This window comes from Muscardinus avellanarius, assembly GCF_963383645.1.
Source record: "Muscardinus avellanarius genome assembly, chromosome: 2".
Classification (NCBI taxonomy): domain Eukaryota; kingdom Metazoa; phylum Chordata; class Mammalia; order Rodentia; family Gliridae; genus Muscardinus; species Muscardinus avellanarius.
The window spans coordinates 190,868,091-190,885,922 of NC_137787.1; the positions used below are offsets into that span (position 1 = coordinate 190,868,091).

A 17,832-nucleotide genomic window follows, 5' to 3' on the forward strand; every position below is an offset into this window, starting at 1 on the left:
AGGTATCCATCACCAAAGTTAATCAAACTGATTTTTTATTCTGTCCTTTCAGAAAAAAATATATTTTAGGATACAATCTGCATGTCGTTAATTATTTTAGCTGCGAATTAGTTGGTAAAATACTTTACCCAACCCAGAATAAATCATTTCCATGTGATATAAGTTTATAAAGGATTTTCTTAAAAGCTAATTCCATTTTCATGTCATTTTCCCCATAATAATGGTAATCCAAATAATATTTGAAAAGTCTCCATTCGGAAATGGATTTTATCTTGATTTACTAAAATATGATTTTAACAGTTTTTAATCAACTAAGAATTTTATACAGCATGAAAAGTGGATAATTAAAATAAAAACATCTCCAGCAAGTGGTTAATATTGCTAGCAATAGAAACTATAATTTATGTAGAAATTAATACATATACATATTAAGCAATACATATGCATTCGAGCATGTTCCATACTGTGCATTTTTTCATGGCTACGTTATCAACTTGGTACTAGATTTTTTCCCCTTTTCTTATTCATCCCTTGTTAGGCAAAAATGGCAGTTACAGGAGACAGTTTCTTTGAAAAATCACCACCAATCGCAGGAAGTGTGAATATAAGAATTCCCCACTTCTTAACAACCAAAAGCAAAAGTGCGGCGGCCTTCCCGGAGGCCCGAGGCCGGGCTGTCCGGATCCGGATCCGCAGCCTCCGACTTTCTTTTATTCTTTTATTCTTATCTTTGCCGCCAGTGCTCTACTTGGGTCTGGAAAGATTGCGTCTGTCAATAGTGTTCGTGTGTCATAAGCTCCGCGAGCTGGCTCGAGACCAAGGGAGAATACTCATCTTTAAAATCGAGATTCAATTCACAGTGATGAAGGTCAGAACCAAGGTCACTACCTGACAGGACCCCTGTAAATATCGCACACAACGAAACCTTCAAATTTCACAGTCGGCCACTTCATAGAAATTAGGAACCCATCGCTCCAGGAACGGAAGAAAACAAAGTAAAGAGGGTTTCTGTTTTTTCTTCTCATGGAAGTCTTTTCTCTCGTAAATAGCGAATCGTAATAACTCCTCTCTCTCTCTCCCCAAATATGGAAAGCTGACTCTTTTCATAAGTGTCTGATTGCAGCACACACACCTTTCATTTACGTTTCCAAATGCAAGGCTTTACAAAAGAAATCCTGTTTGGTCCAGATGGCCCTCTCGAAGGCTCCCTCAGAGAACTTGGGAGAAGTCTCTCCAGCCAAAAATATTGTTACCGCTTATTCTAGTGCCAGAAATCCCACAGCCGCCCTTTCACGGGGCTCAAATGAACCATCCAAAGACGCGGTTGTTGTCTTTGTCGGCAAAGGGTTGATTCCACAAACAGGCCACAGCGTGCCCTCCCGGGCCCACCCACCCACGGTCCACAGCCTGGCCCCCTTTATTTGGGGGCCAGGGCGCACAAATCGGAACCCAGCGACTTCTGGGGGAATGGGAGCTGAAGGCACAGAAATCTACTCTTTGCGATTCTTACTCAGTGCTTTCCCCCCTCTACAGCCTTGTTCATTTAAAGTGTTCAGAACTATATATATGCCATAATTTGGACTTTAAAAAAGTCCAACTCTGCCAGGCGTGGTGGCGCACGCTTGTCATCCCAGCATTCGGGAGGCTGAGACAGGAGGATCGCGGTTCGCAGACAGCCTCAGCTATTTAGTGAGGCCCTCCGCAACTCAGTGAGACCCTGTTTCAAAATAAAGAATAAAAAATAGCACAGGAGGTATAGCTCAGAGGTACAATGTCCCTGGGTTCCATCCCCACAATACCGCAAAAAAATAAAAGTCTAATTCTTAAAAAAAGCCAAGAGTCTGCCGAGGATGACTTTAGGGCAGGTCTGATTAACCCCAAATTGCAAAGTTTCCGATATTTAAAGCAAGGCAGTGGAATTGTAGTGCGGATCGGATCTGGTATCTCTCTCTTTTTCTTTTTAGTGGCAAACAGCTGGTTCACAGTACTCGAGAAGATTTGTTTTGTAGGCTCAGCCTGATACTTCTTAAATTGTTGGCTCTATCTTTAATTTATAACACATTCATAAAGATATTTCCATCAAAATGATTTTCCCTTCTGGTTGATCATTTTCAGGAATTTTTTCTCTCCCCTCTCAATTTTGATTAAAAAGCATAGCATTCATTTTAGTGGGATTAAACTCTCAGAGAAGTCTTCTAGTGAAATCCCTTCCATTTATGAGGGGATCCCAGTGAGGGTTCGGCCCCAGGCCGCTCAGGGAGGGGGACAGGGCTGTGCCAAGCGCTCAGGGCTCGGCCTGTTAAGAGGGGAAGTGGTCAGAACAGAGGTGTCGGCTGGGGTCCAGAGGGCGCAGATGCTAGCGCCTCCGGAGAGATGGGGCCTGAAAAGTACTGCATTATAGCCAAGATGTGAGTGCGGGCAGCTCCTCAGGTGTGTGTGTGGGGGTAGATAGTGTGTGTATGTATACATATGAGCATATGTTTGAATATATTTATATCTGTGTGTATATGTATACGTGCACACATATATACATGTATATGTGTGTTAGAGTGTGAGCAGAAACTCCTGAGGAAGAACAGAGCAGAGGGCGGGTTCGGCACATGGCTAGCCCCTCCTCCTGGGCCCTGCCTGGCTCCCGGGACTCAGCACCTACACCGCTCCGTGACAGCGCCAGGCAAGACTGGACAGCCTAGGGCGAATGAGGCGCCCGTGGCCGAGCCCTGTGTTATGTCACTCAAAGCTGCAGACCCCAGTCTGTCCTCCGCCCCACCTGCGGCTGCACAACCCCCCCGTCCCGGCTTTCAGGTCTTTAAGGGAGACCCACGCTCTAGGAGAGCATGGATCAGCCGCCTCCATCTCGGCACCGGTGCGCGCTCTCCTCCCGCGCTTCTTCCCGCCAGGCTGTCTGGCCCTGTGGATATATTTCTATGCAGATCTTCCTTTTCCTCCCTCCTCTTTTCCCTGAATTCTTTTTCTCCACACGTCTTTCTTTCTCCATCTCCAAACCCTACCATCATTATCATTTTCCTGATTATAATAGAGAAATTTGGGGCATTCTTTTAATTTGGGGGCATTTATTAAGGAATTCTGTCATTCCTTTTGATCTTAAAAGCAGGTAAATAAAATTGGATTTTATTAAAAATATAAATTAAAGCCAGGCGTGGTGGCACCCACTTGGAATCCCAGTACTTGGGAGGCTGAGACAAGAGGATTGCATAGGTTCGAAGCCAGCCTCAGCTACTTAGTGAGGCCCTCTGCAACTAAGTGAAAGCCTGTTTCAAAATGAATAAAAATAGGGGGCAGGGGGTGTAGCTTGGAAGTCAAATGCCCCCGGGTTCCATTCCCACTCCCCACACTATATATATATATATTTATTCAAGCATTTCTTGAATCCTCTATTATTTTCCACTTTAAGTTAGTGAGTCTCAATGGAAGAGGGAAGAAAAGGGCAATTTCTCACCACTGCCCTAGAGAAATAAAGAATTCTCTGCTTTATCACCAACCCTCTTTGCAGCATCTTGGACCGAAATAGGTGCACAGACACATTTAGTACATACTGTGGAACTAACTGGCTTCCGAGTCCTCTCTCCTCTCTCCTCTCACCTGGGATTGAGACCAGGGCATCATACTTCCAACTATACCCCAGCCCTTTTTATTATTTTTTTTTTTTTGGTGGTACTGGGGTTCCTGGAAGCCCTTCTACCTCCGGGCTACACTCCCAGACCTATTTTTGCATTTTTATTTGGAAACAGGGTCTCCTAAGCCAGCGTGCGGGGCTGGCTTCGAACCTGCGCGATCCTCCTGTCTCTGCCTCCCAAGCACGGGGATTACAAGCGTGCGCCACCACGCCCGGCTACCCCAGCCCTTTTTATTTTTTATTTTGAAATAGGGTCTTCATAAGTTGCTCAGGGTCTTGCTAAACTGCAATCCTGTCTCAGCCTCCCAAATACTGGGATTCCAGGCATGCACCACTACGCCCTGCAGCATTTCTCAGTTTTTTGTTTTTCTGTGTTTTTGTTTTTGCGGTACTGGGGATGAAACTCAGGGTCATTCTACCTCCCAGCTACACCCCCAGCCCTATTTTTTATTCTTCATTTTGAAACAGGATCTCACTGAGTTGCAAAGGGTCTCACTAAGTAGCTGAGGCTGTCCACGAACATTGGTCCTCTGTCTCAGCCTTCCAAATGCTGGGATTACAAGTGTGCGCCACCAAGCCTGGCTTCTCAGATTCTTAAAGCTCCTCTGAAATCAATCCCTGTTATAATTCCAGTGTTATGCTTTTCACTGGATCAGGCCAGGATAAATGGAATTAAGTGCTGTCTGGCTAACAGTAACAGGAGCAGTGCCAGCAGCCACGTGGGTAGCAGAAGCCAGTGAGGCAGCGGTCCTGGTCCTGGAGAGTCATGACAGTCAGGGTCTGGGTACCATATCCCAGCAACGGTGGCAGCAGTGACAGTTCCCATTCCCTGAGATGCTGGGACCCTTACTCCTGATGAGCCTGCAGGGAAATCTCATCCCATTGCACAGATGAAGAAATCAAGGCCAGCAAGCTGCCTGCCCTGGTGATGGCTCCCCCAGCAGGAGCAGACATCACTAGATTCCAGTTCAGGAATCCACGACCATCAGTCCACGACCCCTAAGCGGAAAACCCAGAAAAGCAAGGCTAAATCCCACACTCCAGAATCCCAGCCCAGCATGTGCGCACCCTGGAGAGCATCCTGCTTGGGTTCAGCAGAAAGTCCCAGAGGGCTGCATGGAGCTGTGGTCCCCGGAACCCTCTCAGGATGGCCAGGTCCTGCACATAGAACTGGTCTGCTGAGTTCTGAAAGCCAGAGAGCTACAGGGGAAAGTCCAGGGCTCTGGCCTCAAACTTCGAAAGTATCCCAAATGCTGGGCCGCTGGATCCCACTCCCCACCTGTGAGCCCCGGCACACACGGTGCTGGAGTGCCCAGTAAGGCACTGTCTTCCTGGACAGGTGCACAGCTCTGCCCCAGGTGTTCCACCTATCACCTTCTTACAACCACGCAAAGGCCCCCGTCAGCCATTTAAAAGCAGGATGTCGTCTGAATTCTAGCCGTACTACTAAAGACAGATTAGCACAATGTGAATCTTCGTCCGGCTGCGTGACTTCCACTGAACTTGTACAAGTTTCACGTAGAGATGCATTAGCATCTGTAAATTATCTGGCGATAGGAGTAAGTGGCTGCTGAATTTTAATTCGAAATAGCATTACAATAGCCATCAAATTATCACTACCATTTGGAGCGCTAAAAAGAAACATTCTGTATTTTCCTACTCTTTTGCTGTTTACGTGACAGTTTTTAAAGATGCGTAACCAGGAAACAAAGGGTTATAGACGTTCAGAAGCGGATGATACAAGGATCGAATGCCCCTTTCTTAAATCTTTTAACAAATGGTTTGAATTCTTTTTAAGATTTGTAATGTCATATATATATATATATATATATATATATATATATATATATATTTTTTTTTTTTTTTTTTTTTTTTCCCCGGTACTGGGGATGGAACCCAGGGGCATTCTACCTCTGAGGTACACTCCCTGCCCTATTTTTTTTTTTTTTATTCTTTATTTTGAAACAGGGTCTCACTAAATTTTGAGGGCCTCACTAAGTAGCTGAGGCCGGCTGTGAACCTGCGAGCCTTCTGTCTCAGCCTCCCAAGTCCTGGGATTACAGGCATGTGCCACCATGCCTGGCTTCTCATTCATATATTGTATTAGTGAATTCTATTTCTGATGCCATCATAATTATAGTAAGAGCTTTTATTTATTATTGTTATTTTTTTGTGTGGTACTGGGGACTGAACCTCTGATTATGCCCTTAGCCCTGTTTTATTTATTTATTTTTTTTACTTTGAAACATGGTCTCACTAGGTTGCTGAGGCTGTCCGTGAACCACGATCCTCCTGTCTCAGCCTCCCAATGCTGGGATTACAAGTGTGCGCCACCATGCCCGGCTCACCCCCAGCCCTATTTTTGATTCTTTATTTTGAAACAGGGTCTCACTGAGTTGCAAAGGGCTTCACTAAGTAGCTGAGGCTGTCCTCAAACTGGGATCCTCCTGTCTCAGCCTCCCAAACGCGGGGATTACAAGCGTGCGCCACCATCCCTGGCTTGCACCCACTCGGGCATCCCTAGTCGCCTTCCTCCTCCTCCTCCTTGTTCTGTGTAGACATTTCATTTGGCATATCTGACCACCTCTTCCTGCTCTTCCTTTTTTTTTTTTTTCCTCTTCCTCCTCTTTTTTCTTCCTTTTCCGGTGCTGGGATGGAACCCAGGGCCTCAGGCAGGGCTCTCCACAGAGTCACTCCCTGGCCCATCCCCGACCTCCTGAACCTTCGAAGGTTAGAGAAGGGTTCCTCAAAGCCCTTCCTGGCCATGCGCCTTTCACTGCGACGGCTGCCCCTCCGTCAGGTCCCTGGCCCTTGGGCATCACAGACGCGATGCTCGGTGGCTTGAACTGTTAAGTCCTTCGCACGAGGGAACCTGACTCGGCCCAATGCTATAGTTTTTGATGTCAGCCACTGTGTCCCATCAGAGGCTCAACAACTATTAGCCAACTGGCCGGTGTATGTCACTAGACCCGGGAAAGACCAAGGGCACAGGAGGACGCCTGCAGCTAAAGGAGAGGGGGTAAGACAGGAACTGGACCGCTTCTGCTGGGGACAAGAGTGATTCCAGGTTCTCAGGTCATGGGCCTCTCCATTGCCAGCTTGGCCCCATGCAGACTTCATGAACCCTGGCCTCCTCCTTCCTCTTCTGCCCGTTGCCCCGGGCAGCTGCCACTCACCCTTCCCATGGCAGCTAACCCCCAAGGAAGCCCCACCTGTCCAGGTCAGGGCGCCTGCGAACGCTCTTCCAGCCCTTGCTTTTGAGTATGCGCGCGGGCTTGTAAAGCTGTAATCCAGTCTAGAAATGTCTTTCCCGCCATCAGGCCACCAGGGCCACGCATTCAGGACCACACCTACCACGCTCCCTGCTCCAGCCTCCCCCACCATGTGCTGTGGTAAATGCGCAGAGGACCAGAGGCGTGGGAGTGGGGTCCTGCACAGGATGGGTGGAGTGGAGCCCCAGCACGTGCGTCCGGGTGCCTCGGGGACCTGGAAGTCGTGCAAAACCCAGCAGAGCTTGGCCTGGACAACCACAGCCCCTAAGGTCCAACAAGAGGGCGCGGGATGTCACTCAGTGACACAGCAAGTGCTTGGCAGGTGTGAGGCCCTCGGTTCCATCCCTCCTACCACCATCGCCACCGCCACCACCAAAAATAAAAATAAAAAATTCTAAGGCCCAAACCAAGGGGTGGGGGTGAGGCACACCTGGGCCGAGCCTCCCTGTCTGGCGGCCTCTCTTGCTCCTGGCTGCCTTTCCCTCAGTCCCCCTCGCTGTTGCTAATTTGGCCTTCATCGAGCATCGGCGCACCTGGCACGTCCTGGGTCCCGTGTTCCAGGGCGTCAGCGGTCCATGAGACCTGGCCCTGTGCTCAAGGGCCTTGTCAAGGAGATCAATAACAAGAGGAGAGCGGCCAGGGCTATCCCACAAGCTGCCTAGGAGAGGAGGAAGTGACCTCCACCGGGAAGTCAGAAACCTTCACAGAGGGGTCCCTGACATCTGCAAGTGTCGAGAGGAATTCCCAGGCATGGGGAAAGAGCTTTGGAACAGAGACCAGCAGAGAGGTGCAGAGGTGTGTGTGTGTGTGTGTGTGTGGTGTGTTGGGGGATCAGAGCCCTACTAGACAGGCAGAATTCAAAGGTGAAGAGGGACAGGGCATGGTCCTGGGGTTCCAGGTACGGAGATCCCACTTGATTCTAACCAGAGCAAGAGAGCCTAGGCAGGGCGCCAGCAAGCGCACCCTTCACATCTGCTTGAGAGAGAACAGCAGGGCCGGGCCTGGGGCGCACGCTTGTAATCCCAGTACTCGAGGGACTGAGACAGGAGGATCGCAGTTCACAGATAGCCTCAGCTACATAGTGAGCCCTCTGCCGCTTAGTGAGATCCTGTTTCAAAATAAAGAATAAAAAATAGGGCTGGGGCGGGGCGTGGTGACGCACACTTGTAATCCCTGTGCTTGGGAGGCTGAGACAGGAGGATCACATAGGTTCGAAGGCAGGCTCAGCTGGTTTAAGAGACCCTGTTTCCAAATAAAATATAAAATAGTGTAGCCCGGAGGAGGTAGAAGGCCCCTGGGTTCCATCCCCAGTATCACAAAAAAAAAAAAAAAAAAAAAAAAATAGGGCTGGAGTATAGGTCTGAGGCAGAATGCCCCTGGGTCCCATCCCCAGTACCCATTAATAATAATTATTAGTATTATTAGAGATAACATCCTGATTCCAATTAGGAACATCACACACACAGAGTACAGAATAAAACTTCTCAGCTGTCCACCAATGCATGGTAGGAGCGGCAGTGTGCCCACTGAGTGCTGGGGACCTGGCAAATAAGCCCATCCTTAAAATGGACATCACAGCCCATTCGTGACGGAACCAGGGCCCTACAAGGGCCTGTCCAAGGGGATCACACGCAAAGACAGAAAAGAAAGCGCGTGCAGCTGGGTGGGCATGGCGGCGCACACCGGTGATCCCAGTATGCCAGTTTTTCAAGAAAGCATTGGACTAAGAAACTGAAACTTCTCTATAACCATTCGTTAAAGAATGTTTCAGCCGGGCGTGGTGGCCCACGCTTATAATCCCAGCACACTTGGGAGGCTGAGACAGGAGGATCGCACAGGTTCGAAGGCAGCCTCAGCTACTTAGTGAGGTTCTCAGCAACTTAGTGAGACCCTGTTTCCAAATAATAAACTATAAAATATGTCTGGAAATGTAGCCCGGAGGTAGAAGGCTCCTGGGTTCCATCCCCAGTACCACCAAAACACCAAAACAAAATAAAAAAACGAAATAAAGAATACAAGCTAGGCATGGTGACGCACGCTTGCAATCCCAGCACTTAGAAGGCTGAGACAGGAGGATCCGAGTTCACGAACAGCCTCAGCTACTACTTAGTGAGGCCCCTCGGTGAGACCCCATATCAAAATGAAGAATAGCTCATGGGAGACAGGAGGATCGCGCAGGTTCGAAGCCAGCCTCAGCTGGCTTAAGAGACCCTGTTTCCAAATAAAATATAAAATAGGTCTGGGAGTGTAGCCCAGAGGTAGAAGGCCCCTGGGTTCCATCCCCAGTACCACCAAAATAAATAAATTAAAAAATAAAAATGAAATAAAGAATAAAACAAATAAGCCGGGCGTGGTGGCTCACGCTTGTAATCCCAGCACCTGGGAGGCTGAGACAGGAGGATCACACAGTTTCAAAGCCAGCCTCAGCTACTTAGGCCCTTTGCAACTCAGTGAGACCCTGTTTCAAAATAAAGAATAAAAAATAGGGCTGGGGGTGTTACTCAGAGGTCAAATGCTTCTGGGTTCCATCCCCAGTGCTGGAAAAAAAAAAAAAAGAATAAAAAATAGGGCAGGTGGTGTAGCTTGGAGGTAGAATATCCCCGAGTTCCATCCCCAGTACTAAAATAAATATATTTCAAGCACTCCCTGAAAATCCAAGCAGGGTTTTCATTTTGTTTTGCTTTTGTTTTTGTTTTTCCGTGTCTGGGGATGGAACCCAGGGGCATTCTACCTCCAAGCTAAACCCCTGCCCTATTTTTTATTATTTACTTTAAAACAGGGTCTCACTAAGTTACGGAGGGCCTCTCTAAGTAGCTGAGGCTGCCTGTGAACCCTGATCCTCCAGGTCAGCCTCCTGAATGCTGGAATTACAAGCATGCGCCGCCACGCCCAATCCAAGCAGGGTTTTGACAAATGGCGTTTTTCTGAATCCTGACCACCAGACCATTTATATTTTCCATGGAGATCCATATTAAAACAAGAACAACAACAGCACAACCAGGGCAAGGCCCAGTGGTACAAGCTTGTGATCGCAGTACTTGGGAGGCTGAGACTTGAAGATCACAGGTCGAAGGCCAGCCTCAGCAAGTTAGCAAGACCATATTTTAAAATAAAAAAATAAAAATGGCTGGGCATTTAGTTCGAAGGGAGAATGCCTTTGGGTTAATCCGTACTACCCCAAAAAATTAAAAATTAAAAAATTAAAAGAGTGAGGTGTGTAGCTCCATGCTAGTATGCCCCTGGGTTCAATCCCTAGTATAATAAAATAAAATCAGCCAGATTGTAGGTTGATAGGTGAAAGCATACAGCTTATTCCTTCTAGGCTTGGTGGCGCACGCTTGTAATCCTGGGGCTTGGGAGGCTGAGACAGGAGGATCGCACGGGTTCGAAGCCAGCCTCAGCTACTGAGTGAGGCTCTCAGCAACTTAGTGAGACCCTGTTTCCAAATAAAACATAAAATAGGTCTGGGAGTATAGCCCAGAGGTAGAAAGACCCCTGGGTTCCACCCCCAGTACCACACACAAAAAAAATTTTTAGTTTGCAAAAATGAAGGAAACACAGACCACAAGTGCTAAATTTTGTTTTCCACCTTAATGAGGAAACCAAGCAAAACTGCCACCACAGAAGAAAAGCATGGCGCCCCTCTTTGGAAAGCCGCGCGCTGTTCTTTGGGTGTGAACGCAGAGCCGTCCCGGAAGCGTGGCACCGTCCAGGCAGCTCTATCTTGATTCTCTGGGCTTCCCTTGGATTTTCTGTGCATCTATGCTAATTTCGTCTCTCCAGCCTATTATTTAGGCCTTAGCGGGGGCAGATGTGCGATCTATAGGGCCATAATCCACTTGGTGGGCGGGTAAGGAAGAGGCCTTTGGTCTTCCTCATTTACTCCAATAAGAGAACTAGACGATTGCCCCGTAAAACAGCACATCCCCACACCCTGACGTCCATGGAATGCTAACTACCCACCACCCCAACCAAACTCATCACATCCATCTCAGCCCAAGGGCTGACCAGAACCAGCTAAGAAAGACCAAGCCGGGGTTGAAAAGTGAGGGCCTCAGAAAGCGGCACCCCCAGGGCTTCAGGCCACTCAGGTGTTCATGGGGCTCCCGCTCATCACTCTAAGGCTGAGGCCGTTCCAGGGGCATTCTACCTCCGAGCTATACCCCCAACCCTAGTTTTGATTATTTTGAAAACAGAGTCTCAGGGAGTTGCAAAGGGCCTCACTAAGTAGCTGAAGCTGTCCGTGAACCGCGATCTTCCGGTCTCAGCCTCCTCCTGTCTCAGCCTCCCGAATGCCGGGATTACAAGCGTGCGCCACCATGCGTGGCTGCTAGTAGGCTTTTAAGTCTCTCTGGATTGAAAGACAAATTCAGAAATCATTGCGGATTGCCTGACGCATTGTTTGTTTTTACCTCTATCGTAAGCACCTGTAACTCTGTCTTGGAGCCCAGTGCGCCATCCCAGTAGCCAGCAGTAAGGGCTGCCGAGAGAGGTGGTACTTGTACTTTTGAAATCCGGAAATAGGAGGCTGTGCTTTGTGCAAATGAACGCAGCAAGGGTTAGGACTGCCTAAGCCACTCGCAGGTCTCCAGCGTCCACCTGCTCCCCAGTCACCCCCAGCCGTCCTTGGCAACAGGTGGAAGGAAGGCAGGTAAGCCAAAAGGAAGTGATGAAGGCGCTATGCACGAGGAGACGTCAGCCGTGGTGCGGGCACCTGCCTTCTGCACATTTTATTTCTTTTTCTCTGATCCATTAAAGAAACCTTGGTGTCGTCTTAAGGTGGGGGTTTCTAGTGACCCCTGAAGCTGTAGGACCCACCCGGGGATTAGCCACTTAGCCACGCTCAGACTCTAGGACCCACCCGAGGATTAGCCTCGGCTCAGACTCCGCCTCGTCACACAAGGGAAGATCCCTTACCTACGCTGGGCCCCAGTTTCCTAACAACTGGGCCTGCGTCGCGTGACACATGGAATAAGTAGAGGTTTGAGGACAAAACATAAATAAATAAAGAACCTGCGATATAAGGATCTCAGAGTCCCAGCATGCAGCAGACCCGAAAATCCTCTTCCGCAAATATGTCCCCCAGAATGGACCTCTTCCCTTCCCTCCACTCACTCACTCTCTCTCTCTCTCTCTCTCTCTCTCTCTCTCTCCTGAGCCCCCAGGACCCAGGAGTGTTCTATCTCTGAGCTATACCCCCAGCCTTTTGCATTTTTCATTTTTGATTTATTTTTATTTTATTTTATTGCGGTGCTGGGGATTCGACCCAGGGGTATTCTCCTTCTGAGCTCCATCCTCAACCTTGTTTTTTTTTTTTTTTTTTGTGGCTTTACTCCCAGACCTATTTTATATTTTGTTTGGAAACAGGGTCTCACTAAGTTGCTAAGAGCCTCACTAAGTAGCTGAAGCTGGCTTCGAACCTGCGGCCATCCTTCTGTCTCAGCCTCCCAAGTACTGGGATGACAAGCGTGCACCACCACACCCAGCCCCAACCCTACCTATTTTTTATTCTTTATTTTGAAACAGGGTCTCTCTAAGTTGCAGAGGGCCTCACTGGCTGTGAACCTGCTATCTTCCTGTCTCAGCCTCCCAAGTATTGGGGTTACAAGCTTCATTTTTTATTTATTTTTTATTTTATTTCAGCGTGTGTGGGGGGGTATGGGGATGGAACCTAGAGGGCATTCTACCGAGTTACACCCCCAGTCCTATTTTTTATTCTTGATTTTGAAACAGGGTCTAACTGGGTTGCAAAGGGCCTCACTAAGTAGCTGAAGCTATCTGCGAAACCAGATCCTCCTTTCTCGGCCTCCCAAATGCTGGGATTACAAGCGTGCGCCACCACACCTGGCTCATTTTTTATTTCAAAACAGGGTCTCATTAAGTTGCTAAAGGTGAACTCAAACCTGAGATCCTCCTGTCTCAGCCTCCCAAGTACTGGGATTACAGGTGCACCGCCATCCTTGGCTCTGACTCATGTCTTTCTACTCAGGACAATCCTGCCTTGGATTTTTTCATCCCTACACAGTAACACCCTCAGCTCTGACATGCAGAGGAAGAGGCACTTTGCCATTAATGTGATCATACGACTTACAGTTCTTTTTAAACGATCTCCAGGTGCCAGAGCCTATTACTGTGCGAGAGAGAGAGAGAGAGAGAGAGAGAGAGAGAGAGAGAGTGAGTGTGTGTGTGTGTGTGTGTGTGTGTGTGTGTGTGTTTTACTGGGGATTAAACCCATCGGTCTTAACTAGGTTGCTGAGTCTCACTACATCGAGAAGGCAGTCCTAGAACCTTCGATCTTCCAGTCCCAGCCTCCCAAGCACCGGAATTACATGTTAATTCCTTAACCTGCTTTTAAAGTCCTATGTAATATTATATATTATTCCTTGTATATAATATTCCTTGTATATATATATTCCATATATATAGTTTTATATATATGGAGTATATATATAACACATATAATATATATAACACGATACAAGGAACTACCTACATTTCCCTTCCACAGCTATTTTCTGCTTGATTTCAAGAGTTAAATGAACAGTCTCCCATGTTGGGCGTTTGATGTGTTTTTTTCTCTCCGTTAAAATGCTGCAGCGCCCCCCCCCCCCCCCCCCCCCGTTAAGAGGACAAAGGGAATCTTTACCCCGCAATTTACTTTGGCTTCCTCAAAAGTTGGGCAGGGAAGTCAGTGTAATTCAGGTGGAATCTGAAATGTTCCTGTCGTACAAGTGTGCAGCGGAAAGGAAGCCTATAATTTCGAGCATTCTTTCAGGAAGTTTGTAATCTCTGTTTTTCAGGGAGCCTTTACTTTCCAAGAGAGTATGATCGACATGCCATTGCTGAAGCAGGCCCAGAACATTGTTACGCTTGCCACATCCATCAAGGAAAAATGATCTGGTAAATGAAGCCCCCATCAGGTGGCCGAACGTGTGCGGTGGGTTTCTTAAAGACACACCGTGATGCTCAAGGCAACTTGTTGGCACGGCCGCGCTGGGGCCTCACTCCATCCACGGCCCTGGTTATTCACCGTTTTTGTTGTTTTGGTTGTTAGTTTGTATTACTGACCAGTTATTCCTCTACAAATGAACTTTCATCTTTTGGGGTCCAAGTCTGTGATTTTATTATTGTTTATTAAGGTCTTATAAAGACGAATGCATGGTTTCACTGGGGGGAGATGAGCATAAGTTAGTGAAGGTAACAGACCCTTCCCAGATACATATCCCCGTCCACTCTTCTTACCTTAGGAAATGTTCCCCACCTCTATTCACTTCTACATTTAATACCACTAATAATTTTAAGAAAGGCCAGGCTTTTTTTTTCCCTTTGGTGCTGGAGATTGAACTCAGGGCATCCTAACTCTGAGCTAAACCCCCAGCCCTCTTTTTTTGTTTGTTTGTTTTGAAACAGGGTCTCACTACTTGCTGAGGCTGGCTCCAAACCCGCAATCCTCCCAACTCAGCCTCCCAAGTACTAGGATTGCGGGTGTGTGCCACCATGCCCATCTCGGGCTTTAAAAAAAAAATAACAAAATTTTAAAAGATAACAAAATTAAGGCTGGGCACGGTGGTACACCAGTAATTTGGTAGGCCAAAATACTGGAACCTACCAGGTTTGAGGCTAGAGCGTGCCAACTTAGCGAGACCCTGTTTCAAAGGAAAAAATAAAAAGAGCTGGAGGGATGTGTCTCAGTGGTAGAAAACCCTTGGGTTCAATTCCCGGTATTGCTTAAAAAACAATTTTTTAAGGTATCATCTATTTCCCTAGCAATCCTATAAAACAAGACACTGAAAACATCACTAACGCTTATATTGGCTCATAAAGATGCCGCCCAATAAGCATCTTTCCAAAACGAGTACTGTTAACGTGCTTTCCCCAGATGCAGGTCCAGACCGTGGAACTGCTGGACCGATCGATCGCTGCCGTCCCCGGTGAATGGTCTGGGTCAGTTACCCGCAATTAAGAAATAAACGCGCAGAAACACAAGACCCTCCTCCTCCCCTTTCTTTTCCTCGTTTAAGTATTGGCCAGTGAGGCCATTTCCCCACTGGAAATGTGCAGCCGGGACAGGACTCCCTCAGCCATAAACTTGTAGGCTCCAGGAGGACACCAAGCCAGGCGCTGGTGTGGCCGGACGTGCCGGGAGATTTGCATCACAGTGGAGATGTGGCGACCGGTCGTATGGGTGGTGTGGTTAACGGGCTTAGTGAAGCTGTTTTGAAGAGGTTAACCCGGCTTGTAGCAGGGTAAATAAACATAACAAGCCAGCATTGTTCCCTATTCAGTCCGTACTCTCATGGTGCGGGCTAAAGGGTACTGAGGCAGCTGAGGATCAACGTGTGCGTGCCAGAAGACGCCAAGCAAGTTTGAAACAGCAACAATCAGAGATTTTGTTTCTGTTCCTCATTAAATCATGAGCTTTTGTGTCGAGACTCCGGACGACTGTTCTTTAAGAAATTAACAGGATGGGAAGTTTTAAACTCGACACCAACCTTTTCATGACCTACACAGCAGCGACGCTGCGCCCCTTAGACAAACACCGCGGGGGAAGGCTGTTCTGTTTATTTAAATTTGTAAATAGAAAACAGGGTTTTTTTTTTCTGTTTTATTTTTCACCTCCTCCTACTCCCTGTTGGTTGATTCTCTTCCCAGTCCCCGGCCTGTCCCCAACCCGGGGTCTGCTTTTCCAAACTTTGTTCCTACAGGAAGTCAGAGAGGGAGGGAGGTGACACGGCTCCATCGCACCAAAGCCCACTGGGAAAATCCCACCAGTGCTTGCGACCCCACAGCTCTACGCAGGGCAAGAAAGGGATCCTGGCACAAGGGCTCCAGGCACCCACTTATATTCCCTAGCAAGGAACTCTAGGAGACGACTCTGAAGCTGAGATGGGCCGCGCCAGGCTGAAGGCCTGCCTGCTCTGGGCTGTGCGCCTCCCCAGCGTTTCTAGAAGGCAGGTGGCAGCTACCCCCATCCTTCCTAGGTGGGCGGGAAGAAGATGGCAGACCTCCGCCATCAGGCCTTCAGATCCGGCCAGCCTCCCTGGGGCTGCGCCCTGCCTCAGGGCTGCAGAATAGGGACAGAGGGCCGCAGTCCAAGGAACTGGGACTCCTCCAGACAGGTGTGCACAGCAAATCCAGGCCCTTGCCCTCCATGTCCACGCACGGTCTCTGCTCAGAGCAGGGGCTGCTCAGAAGTCCCCGAGGCGGGGAGGCAAACGGCCTTGTGTCTCTGTCACACACACACCGGTGCACCTGGTCTGTACCGTGGTGGCTTCACCAGCCCAATGGCAAAACACTGAGACCTCAGCACACCTTCAGCAGGTTCTTGGGTGGGACTAAAAGCCGCCTGGCCTGGCAGGGCCTCCTGCCCGCCAGCGACGGGCCTGCGGGCTCCCATGCCACACCTCGCTGGACGCTCACCAGGCCCGTGCCCAATGCGTACATCGTTCAAAGGAAGCCACGTCATGGTTTAAGTTTCCCCAAATGTCAGATTGATCTTATCCATCACTCACGGGGGTCAGTTTTAGTAGGATTATGAGTCTGGGACCAGCCAGAGCCCACGGCCCTGTTCTCTGAGCAAAGACCCTAACCAGGGCCCCAGAAGAGAGCTGGGCCATAGCCCTAGCCCCATCAAGCCCTCTGCAGATAGAACCGCTGGACAAGGAGAGCTGCTGGGAGACAGAGATACCGACTCCTCTCCCGCCCGGGCCTCTTTGGTGCCCCAGGAAGGAAGGGGGCAGCGGGGGAAGCCCGGGTGTGCTGATGTGCACACGGGTGCAGCCAGCATGGAAATGAAGGAACCCCAGCTCCTCAGAGCCCGAAGAGCAAAAGGAGAGCGCAGCTAATCAGATTAATTAAAAACGATACCTGCTTATACTTCGTGTAGCTCATCACAAGCCGCTCCGACATATCACCCCCCTGTTATTAATTCTTGGGGGCTAAATTATGGGTAACACTATTAAAACATTATCAGAACTAATGAGAAACAATTACTTAGAAAATGAGCCGGGACAAGATTGAGTTGAGAACATGGGTGGCGATCGCCACAGATTAGTTTAATAAATCATCAGGTACAAGGCCAGGCCGACTGCGTGCGTGCACAGCCCGTCACGGGAAAAGGAAATTGAGATTTTTTTGCATAATTTTTTCATTAATCTCAATAGGACCCGTGTGGTGTAGATGGCTTTATTCCCCTAATACCTTGCCGGAGGGGGGGTGCTTGATAATGTCTTCATTGTTTTACTGAGGTCTTAATGACAATCGGTGACAACCTCATTTTAATGTATAGAGGATTATATCAATACAGTCATGTTTTATTGAAATGGCCAGGGGAACTCCAGTCGGAGGCAGGCACTGTCTGTGAACACAAGTTAGAAAGTTCTAGGGACCTGGGGCCTTCTCTTTACATGTCTTCACCGGGCATGGTGGCATACGCCTGTAATCCCAGTTTGAGAGGCTGAGACAGGAGGACCGCAGGTTAGAGGACGGCCTCAGCAACACAGGGAGATGCTCAGAAAATTAGCAAGACCATATTTCCAAATAAAAGAATTTAAAAGGGCCAGGAGTGCAGCTCACAGGTAGAATGCCCCTGGTTCAGTCCTCAGTACCGCAACAAATATCGTCCAAGTTTCGAAGCGCCCCGCCACTGCCCCAACCTCCTCTCCTCCAGGGCCGGCTGGGGAGCGCCCTGCACAATCCTGACTTCACTGCCTGCGAAGCGAATGTGGAAGTCACGCGGGCTGCCTGGCAATATTCTGCTGGGTCGATAGAACAAACCGTGTGGCCATCCCCCTTTCTAAAATAAGAGCGTCATTACTGTGGTCGGCACCTCTGCACTCGACAGTTCTGTGGAAGCTCGAGAAACCGGCTTCTTGCTTTGGGGACACTGAAGTTTTCTAAAGTAACAGAAGAACGCAGACCAGA

General features: G+C 48.6%; 1 protein-coding gene across 2 annotated transcripts in view; it reads left to right on the plus strand.

Annotated features, from left to right (window-relative positions):
• The window catches only part of CLYBL (citramalyl-CoA lyase), a gene marked incomplete at both ends in the record, with an annotated part of 220,324 nt that extends 206,519 nt beyond the window's left edge, over positions 1-13,805 (plus strand). For both annotated transcript variants that reach the window (XM_080690335.1, XM_080690336.1), the window contains one exon: positions 13,710-13,805. In XM_080690335.1, coding sequence (XP_080546461.1) covers positions 13,710-13,805 — 96 coding nt within the window. The remainder of the gene's footprint in view (positions 1-13,709) is intronic.
• Between the last annotated feature and the right edge of the window lie 4,027 nt (positions 13,806-17,832).